The sequence below is a fragment of the Pleuronectes platessa genome, unplaced genomic scaffold (assembly GCF_947347685.1).
Source record: "Pleuronectes platessa unplaced genomic scaffold, fPlePla1.1 scaffold_75, whole genome shotgun sequence".
NCBI lineage: Eukaryota > Metazoa > Chordata > Actinopteri > Pleuronectiformes > Pleuronectidae > Pleuronectes > Pleuronectes platessa.
In genome coordinates this window covers 415,129-424,998 of record NW_026519154.1, presented here as the reverse complement: position 1 = coordinate 424,998, position 9,870 = coordinate 415,129, and the positions used below count along the sequence as shown (strand labels likewise).

General features: G+C 39.9%; 2 protein-coding genes across 2 annotated transcripts; both read left to right on the top strand.

The window, feature by feature from the left end:
- Positions 1-696: 696 nt before the first annotated feature.
- On the top strand, positions 697-5,859 carry LOC128436431 (uncharacterized; the record flags this gene model as incomplete). Its single annotated transcript, XM_053418172.1, is given in 3 exon segments — positions 697-1,500; positions 2,920-5,625; positions 5,744-5,859. A coding segment is annotated over 1 exon segment (2,679 nt). The 3' UTR covers positions 5,614-5,625; positions 5,744-5,859.
- Positions 5,860-6,506: 647 nt separating this feature from the next.
- Positions 6,507-9,420, top strand: LOC128436432 (uncharacterized). Its single transcript, XM_053418173.1, has 4 exons — positions 6,507-6,698; positions 7,176-7,343; positions 7,441-7,536; positions 7,738-9,420. Exons 1-4 carry the CDS (start codon positions 6,594-6,596, stop codon positions 8,053-8,055), a joined length of 687 nt encoding a protein of 228 aa, XP_053274148.1. The 5' UTR covers positions 6,507-6,593; the 3' UTR covers positions 8,056-9,420.
- Positions 9,421-9,870: the final 450 nt, after the last annotated feature.

The following is a 9,870-nucleotide window of genomic DNA, read 5'->3' as shown; positions in this document are numbered from 1 at the left end:
CTAGAAATGTCTCACTCTTTGTGTTAGGGAAAGACACAATACTTGGGACACTTCTAGGCACTTTACATCATAGCAAAAATGCCTAGAAATGTCCCACACGTTTTCATGGGGAAAAATACAAAAACACGGGAGAAAAAACCTCCAAATATGGCTGAGCCCAGGGACCCACTCTAAAGCCAAAACCCTGAGTGCTGAAAATGCCTAGAAATGTTCCACTCTTTGTGTTAGGGAAAAATACAATACATGGGACATTTGTAGGCGCTTTACATTATAGCAAAAATGCCTAGAAATGTCCCAACCAATCAGAATGAGCCGGACGCTTCTAGGCACTTATCACTGAGGCAAAATGCCTGGAAATGTCCCACACTTTTTTATGTTAGGGTAATACAATACATGGGACACTTGTAGGCACTTTACATTACAGCAAAATGTCTAGAAATGTCCCATACACTGTTAACCCGAATGCTCAAATTAATCAACTGGATTGAGTAGTGTAAACTTAAAATCTGTTAAGAAGTTCTCCTTGCTTAAACATATTGAGTACCAAAACGACATTCTAATTTTAGAGTATGTGTAACTAATAATTTTTGATTTACATGAACTATTTTTGTAGATTCTGTAAGTACTACTTAAAATTTAAAATGTGCAGAGACTCATAAATCTACAGTTTCCAAGACTAAGTTTTTATTCCAACAGCTCTGCTGCAGATCTGCCACCAGCAGCGGACTTGCTGCCAGAGACCGCCGCGACGCACAGCCTGTCTGCGGCGCATCTGCAGACAGTGTTTCCCGATAGCGAAAGGCGTCGACTGTGAAGAGTACTTAAGAGATCGAAAAGTCAATCGCGATTTACAAGTTGGTGCCCTCATATTTACAGAATAAGTATAAGTGAATTTTAAGAAATAAACAGTCCGACGGAACGGTGTAAACGTATCTATTAAATATTAACAAACTACAAAATCGTCTCCACAGGTAGTACCTACACGATTTTACTTTGAAGTTTGAGGTTCATTTCCTGTTCTGACGGTTAAGCTTCCGTTTGAGCGGGCTTTGACCGGAGGTTAATCTCTAGAAGGCGCGCACCGAGTTTTACCCAGAGATAGTGTTCCTCACCGGTACCGACAGAAAACGACAGAGAAGACCTGCAGACCTGTCTTTTGTGCTTCTGGTTCTAAGTCATCAACGCCCAAGGATACAATTGTAAGTATTCAATTTGAAGTTAAGAATGTGAGCCACACATTACACAAATATGACAATTTATATGTATAAAAGTAGTCCTATCTACTAAGCTAGCAAGACTTGTCGGGAACTTACTGAACTTGTGTGATGTAAAGTTTTGATGATACATGGCAGTGTGTTATTTTTTTAGTGTGTTAATCATGTAAACTCTAATTTCAACATCCAGGTAAACCAATCTGTTGGAGCATCCTCATCCTCCTTGGCAAATTTAAAACCGAATCTTAGACTACCCCACTGGAATATCTTCTTCTAGTTTTGCTAGGTAAGTTAAGGGGTTAAATGTATGTAACTCATTTTTAGGGGTGCACCGATTTATCGGTCGTACATCGGCCGATGTTCATATTTGTGGTAAAACCGCTGGGCACGTGCCGCGGCTGGGGGAGCAGTCGCTCCGTCGCCCTCCTCTCCGCGCCGCCGGAGGCTCAGTGCGCGGCACCGGGAGGTCCTCATCCGGTGGCACCTCACGGCGTTACTGGTGGGGGGGCTTTCTTTCTCTTGGACCGCGGGGCGGTGTCCATCGCCGGCGCGGAAGGCGGGCCGTTGGAGGGGACTGGGTACGCGGTCAGCGGCGGCCACTCTGGACGCGTGTCGGGCCCTTCTCGCGGATCACCTCAGCTACGGCGACCGCTGGGGGAACCCTGAGAACTGGTGCGGACCAGGGGAATCCGACTGTTTAATTAAAACAAGCATCGCGAAGGGCCACGGTGGGTGTTGACGCGATGTGATTTCTGCCCGACACTAAAAACAGGTCAAACTGAGAAGGGCTTGTTAAGTTATCTTGACTCACGCAGTGTAACTTGACGTAAAAAGTATGAGCGTAGCGTCTGTTTAAGTACTTTATTCTCATGTGCATCGGCTCTGTTCATCCGTCTCATGCACAGGTAACAAGGGAATTGACAACATACGTTATACACACAGAAGCCGTAACACATCTAATAAACGGGCAATACCGTAAATCAATGAGAAGAGTGTCTCTATAATGATACTTTAACAGGGCTGTTTTAGACAGGGTAAAAAGGTGCTGTTTTAAATTATTCTTGTGGTATTTTGACCAAAATATGTTACAGTCATTTCATTAAGATCCCAAGGAACCATTTCAACTTGCGGTAAAATGGGCATAATATGTCTCTGTTAAATAAAGTTTAGTTAAATCAAAGATTGTTTCATAAATCTGATTAAATTCGTGCTCATTAAAAGATAAGAGTGATGAAGGGCTGAAAATGTTTTAAATAGTGCTTTTTAAATAATGATTTAATTATTTTTCTGGCACAAAAGGGTGAATGAATAACAACAAAAAGAAAATAAACAAATATCGGTATCGGCTATCGGCCAGATTGTTATTTTAAATATCGGTATCGGCCAAGAATTTCCATATCGGTGCATCCCTACTCATTTTATAATTTTGTGACTGCAAAAAAACAAAAAATGCTTGATTTGGCAGTTGGTTTATTAATAACAAGAATAGAACTTTGTGAGTGCCTGTTTTCCTGTAAATTGTGGAAAAAGCAGGGAGCGGGGAAATCCTTGTTTGATGTTCAGGACACACTGCCTATGCATGTCCACACAGAGCACTGCTGCTGTTGAGCTGATACTCTCAGCCCTGTCTTTCTACATTGACTTTGCATTTTACTATTACTTGAGGTGACAAATATATTAAAATGATTACATTTTCTATTTTCAGGTAGCTGCTCCTAATATGACTTGGAACTGTAAGTTGTGTTCAGCTAATTTCACCACCAGGACACAATTATTTAAACATTGTAGACTGAGGCATAGCCACTTTTCAAGAGTTAGCCCACTACCATGCCTCTATGATGATTGCATGTGCACATTTCTAACACTTAGTGCACTGGGAACTCATTTGTCAAGATACCATATTCCAGAACATAGAACCAGTGCAGGGCAGAGTCAGGAACCTGTAACATTCAGGTGCCCTTTATGCACATATCAGCACCCTTTTTCTGAGTCTGTACTCCTCAGTCACATAAGATCACACTTAAAAAAACACGAAATGGTACTCTGCCCATACAAAGACTGTAACTATAGCACAAATGTGTACTCTTCATTCAACTCTCATAAAAGCAGAGTGCATCGAGCAAATCTTGCATCAGACTTTCGCAATGACATTGTCTCTGAGCATACGCAGAATCCTCAGTCCACTAGCTCCGAGGTCACTTGTGACTTGAATGAGGAGTGTCCAGGTAATAGCACTGACATACAGGATGAAGAGCAGCATGATAGCTTTGAACTAAAAAATCAGCTCAAACTTAATTTAGCGTCTCTATTTTTAAAGATGCAGGCTATCCTTCATGTGTCAAACACAGCCACACAGGAAATAGTGGACAACCTGAATCAGATCTTCTCTTTATCCCAGCCATTGATCAAGGGGGCAGTTAGTGATATATTGGAGAGACATGGTCACAATATCACAGATTCCACACTCAATGAAGTTGTCAGTGCGGTCATGGACTCTAATGTTGTATATAGTAGTACCTCCAAAGGTGCAGAGCTGTCCTCTTCCAAGCGAAGAAAGACATTTGTCGAGCACAGCTATCCAATGGTCATCCCGGTAGAGTACCATTTAGAAGCATCTGGTCATACCATCATGTATGTTCCAATCCTTCAAATGATTCAGGAGTTGTTTAAAAACACAGATATTCTCAAGAAGATTCAAGAACCTAATTCTGAGCCTGGTCATTATGTGTCATATCGTGATGGCTCTCATTTCCATGAAAATATGTTACTCTCAAAAGAAGAACTAAACATAGCAATCCAGCTATATATTGATGACCTTGAAATTGCTAACCCTCTTGGCACATCACGAAAAATTTACAAAATTTGTGCATTATACTGGGTCATTGCCAATCTGCCGCCCAAATACAGATCAGCAATGCACACTATACAACTGGCTGTGCTTGCTAAAGTAACGGACCTCAAGAAGTATGGGTATGCAGCTATACTTGCTCCATTTATGCGAGATGTTCACATTCTTGAACAAGATGGTGTGTTCATTGAATCGTTAGGTCAAAATGTGAAAGGCACCATCTTTTGTGTTTCTGCTGACAATCTGGCTGCTCATGGATTAGGTGGCTTTATAGAGTCATTCAAAGCAGAGTATGTTTGCAGATTCTGTATGGCCACAAGTGAACAGTTTCAAAAAACTGAAGTGAGAGTGGAAAAGTTTGTTCCAAGATCCAAAGCCAGTCATGACCTTCATGTACAAAACGTCCTAGAAAGTGACATTCTGAGCAGCCAATTTGGTGTCAAAGGTGATTGTGTCTTGCATGAGACCCTGAACTACTTCCATCAAATCACGGGTCTTCCTCCAGATATCCTTCATGATCTTCTGGAAGGTATTGTTCCCGTTGAGCTTTCTCTTTGTATTAAAGAAATGATTCGGCTGAAGTACTTCACTTTAGAGTATTTGAACCAAAAGATATCTTCCTTTCCATATCAGCACACTGATAAAGTAAACAAACCTAAGCCTATTCCTAAGACATTCATGACTCGGAGAACAATCGGAGGTAATGCGCATGAAAATGCCACTCTGCTCAGACTACTGCCATTACTTGTAGGTAGTAAAGTGCCAGAGGGCAATGTTGTATGGGCAGTTTTGATGGAATTAAAAGAAGTGGTGGAACTAGCATTGTGCCCATCTTTTACTGATGAAACCTTGGATTATTTTGTGTGCAAAATCAGCGATCACAGACAGATACTGCAAGAGGTTTTCCCTCACTTTAGGCTGCGTCCTAAACACCACTATATGGAACATTACCCCAACCTTGTTAAGTGCTTTGGACCCCTAGTACATGTTTGGACGATGCGATTCGAGGCCAAACATCGCTTCTTCAAAAGAGTGGTCCATGACTCTCAAAACTTCAAAAATATATTGAAAACACTCGCAATCAGTCACCAGCACATGATGGCATATCATCTTGGTGCACCCTCATTTTTCAAGCCGAAAACCCAAACATCCAGTGTTGAAACTGTCTGGGTTTCTGCTCTACCAGAGGTAGCTCAGGCTCACATTAGAGGACTTACTGCTAATGATACTGTCTACCATACATCAAAGGTGATAATTGATGGCATCGACTATATCAGTGGAATGTTTGTGTCAGTTGGAGTTAGTGGGGGACTGTCTAAATTTTGCAAACTAGAACAGATCTACCTTGTGAATCAGAATGTTTCTTTTCTCTGTTGTGATTTTGACTCCTGGTATGTAGAACATCTTCGGTCTTATGAGCTTTCAGCCACACATTGCCTGTCCATCCACCAGCAATCTGATTTCAATGATTCTGTCCCACTCTCTGCATACCAAATAGAAGGATTGCTGCTGTTGACTCCGAAGAGGTTCCTACAAGTGAGACAGAATTGAGACTACTCATTGGTAAGTAACTATTAATAATACCTTTTTTAAATACAAAAATGTGTGCATCAATCAGTGTATGGTCTGTATTTTGTAAGTGCAATCTTTTAATCCCTCAATGTTTCTTCATTTTTTTTAGTGCAATGGCAGCTGAACCTTCAGAAATGATCCTCCGTGTCATTGAGGCAGACCGTGTTATAAAATTAAAACTCAGCTCCCGGCCTAGCTCTGTTGACCAACTAATCAACATTTTGAATCACAAACTAGAATTGGACAATGACTTTAGCTTACACTATGAAGATCCAGATTTTGATGGGAAACTCACTTCACTAGTGGACATTAACGAGCTGCCACAAAAAGCTGTTGTGCATATTTCCCTTTCAAATGATTCCAGCTCTGTTGCATCAGCTGAAACACTCTCAGACATGTCAACACCGGAACGTCTTAGCAGATGGCCTTCAGGTCCTTTTCCGATTCCATCATTTTCATTTGTTGTTGAGGTAATGCTTACAGAAGGCAATAGGGAATTTGAGAAAAATGGAACCCCTCTTCGGCTGGCTAGAGACCAAAAGCATGACATTCTTGAGCAACTTGCTTCTACGATATATGGTTTTAAGGCTTACCCAAGTGACAAAGAGTTAGCTAAGGCAGCTGAAGCTCTTGTGGCCAAACATCCATGTTTGAAGGAAGCAGGATCTGACACTGGATGGAATGGCTGGAAAAACAGCATCAAGTTTAAAATGGGTAACTACAGGACCAAGATGAGAAGGGTCGGCTGTAAAGAGGTCACCGTAAATGCTGGAAAAAGAAGCCGAAGAAACCCTGACAATGAACCTTCACACACTAACATCAAAAGACCCAAGCGGGCAGAAGTTAACTTTCTGCCAAACTTCCCCCAAGGAGAAGATTCCTCAAGTCTCGAACATTTGAGGGATCTTATTGTTGAAGAAGTAAAGAAGACTGAAAGAAACCTTCCTCTCATTAGTAAGATGATGCAGACCACATTCGCCTTGCGGCGACAGACAATAGTGATGTCCTGCCCACCAGTGAAACAGCTCTTGGACCTGTGGCCTGCTCTTCGCATGCAGTCTGAGGTAATATGGATTGATTTTTCACCTGTTCTGCTTTGCCAATAATGTCATATTGCATTCACTGGTAACCTTATTGGGTACACTTGCACAATCTTATTTAATCCAATACATTTATTGAGTTTGCAGAGGAGCTGAACTGGATGTCATTAAATTTTTGGGCGACACATTAAAATACATGAGGGGCAGAATATTAGAAACATAAAAAACATCTTTCAGTATAATGCGTTCCAGGAAAACATCACTGCAAACTACAAACTCAAAATAATTAACCTTAATAGTGTACGCCCCAAGGCCGTTCCTTGCTACACTGGTCTGGTGTCAATTCCTACCAACCGCCCTAACCTATCCAATCCAAATGAAGGCAAATCTTAATATCTTCCATTTGGTGGCCAATGATTCTATGTGTAGTTTTACCGTATTATCAACTAATCAACATTACTGTGCTGTGTGTTCTGCCCCTTATCCTCTTCTTAATTGTAGGTGTTTGCAGAGTTCCAGCGGATAACTAACCAGAACCTGTCTAACACATTCTATGCCGAACTTGATCGCCACACTCCTCGTTTGATGGCTTTATTCCGACAAAAGGCTTCTAGAACTGGAAAGAATGCAGATGCTTTGGCTGACATTTTCAAAGTCCATGATGAACAGGTAATTATATATATATCACAAATTAACTCTTTATGTAATGCCAGTAATAGGTTCCATGATCAAAATTTGTTCACAACATTAATTTTAATCTCCATAGGTATTACATGATATCCACTCAAGGCGTACCACTGTTCTCCATGCCCTTCCTGTGTATCTGCGTGAAGATACCTCCGGATTTTTCCAAACATGTGTGGTAGGTCTAATTATATAAATATCAGGCCCATTCTATATTTAACATTCATATTTTAATTTTTGTTTATATTTATTTATAAAACAATACTTGTCAAAATTTCTATGGACATGCCAAAGGGTTTTGCTTGCCACCCACTTATTGCCCATGGTGTTTCAGTGGATGTAATTGTAATTATATGATCTCTCTCTCAAATTTTTTCAGGATGGTTTGGATGAGCCAGGTTTTGGGGATGCGTCAGTTGCTCTCCTTACAACAATCAGCGACAATTCAATGAGTCGAGTTCACTACCAACCAGAGAAAATCTCAGTTGTCCTAGAGGGTGAAGTGGTGGCCACCCTCCCGAGACTCGCTGATGCCTTTCTGGTAATGTTCGGCCTTACCTATGCACTACATCTCAGCTATCCCAAAGGACTGACCAACACCTTTGAATTTGCTCAGAAAATTTTACTTGGTCTGGAAGAATGTAAATTGTCACCCAGACTGCAGTCGCTGAAGAATGACTTGATGGGACATGTGTAGAACTGGAAGATCTGAAAAGCAATAATGGAATAATCTGGCTCATTCAGTTAAGAGCCTAATCCATAACAAGAATATGTTACTGTCTGTGTTAGCTGTTGTTCAACTATTAATGTTAAAATTGCTGCTCTATAAGCTGTCAAGCACTTGTTGCTACCTCACTGGTTTGCAGCCAGATGGCACAGCATGTGCATATGCAATTTTTGTGTTTACTTTAATTGTTAACTCTTCTTTTTGATATTGAAATATTTTTTGTCCCAGTTTGTGATGAAAATGCAGAGCATGAACGAAAAACATGCTGATGCCTTCTTGGTTACTTTTGGCCTCATCTATGTACCTCACATTTCAGATATTCCAAAGAATTGACCAAGACAATTGAGTGCCTTAAAGAATAGAGGACTCTGGAGTCTCACTGTTAAGAGCCACAACATAAAAATGTAAATTGTCTGTGTTGATTGAACTGTTCTACTGTTGATGTTCAAATTTCTGCTGTACTCTAGGTTTCTGGCCACCTTGCACAAATTACACACTGACTTTGTAATTTTACATTTTAAAATGAAACATTGCCATTTTTACGTAGATGTTGAAGCAGTATTTATGGTCAATTTTGTCCATTCAAGCAATAATTTCCTCAGTGCTGCTATATTGATCAAGAAAAAAGGAAATGTTATGGTCTTCCTCTCACAGAGCTATGTAGGCTATGCTCATGTCCACAACATCACTGTGACATCACTAATGCAGGAACAACAGATTTAGCAGTTAGGGCGATATGGCACACACTAAGGAATTTATTGTGCAAATTGCCTATATTTACCGGAAATGCAGTGGCAATGTTTCCTTTTAACATTATTGTGAAATGGGTTGTAATAAGAGTTATGGTAGATTTAAACCAAAAGTAGCTGCTGCCTTACATGTAGACTAAAAGGTTTACAAAAATGGCCCCAATTGTGCCTTTGCAATTGTTGTTTTTTATGTAAATGTGTCTGTTTGTTTTTAAATATTCTTTTTGTTGCAGTCTTTGCAAGACAACCTTTTGGAAGGGTAAAAAAGGCTAACTTTGATGTTTGAAATTGTACAAGTTGGTAGTACTAGTAGTTTTTGGAGTTTCATAAAGTCAACTGTTTTGATTTGCACTAAATGGAAATATTGGAAAATATACTAATAAACATTGAGTTTATTGAACACAAAAATACTTGGTGTCTATACTTTAAACTATTCAGTTCAGCTAACTTATTGCATTGAGCAATGTAAATACATTTTTTGGAGTTACCGTTACTGAACATTTGAGGTGGCTTATGGATATTTTTGAGTAACTGTTACTGAAAACATTTGAGTTTGCTTATGGGTATTTTTAAGTTACTGTTGCTGAAATATTTGATTTTGCTTTATCAGTCATTTTGTTTAACTAATCAAAAAGTATGTGTACCTTCAACTTCAAATATACAAGCTCCCATTAACTCAAACTTTTGAGTTTATGAACTCAAAAAAATTGTGGCAATTGATTGCCTCAATTTTTTTGAGTACTGCTTACTTATTCGGGTTTACAGTGTACTAGGGGTTACGGAAGTGCAATATTTGGGACTCTCTCTGAGTAATGTCGTGTATTCATTAGACTAAAACATGTTGGTATGTGTGCTTAAAACATAATGACTTGGCTTAGATTGATGATGACTGCCTTTTGGACTCTTAGTCATTCTCAGAGAGTCCTCAAGATGGTTATCTTATTTATTCCCTAACTCTTGGGTATGACCTTTGATATAGGGAATTGTTTCTGACCAGCTGATGAATGGATTCAGATGGACTGTCTTTTGATTAACT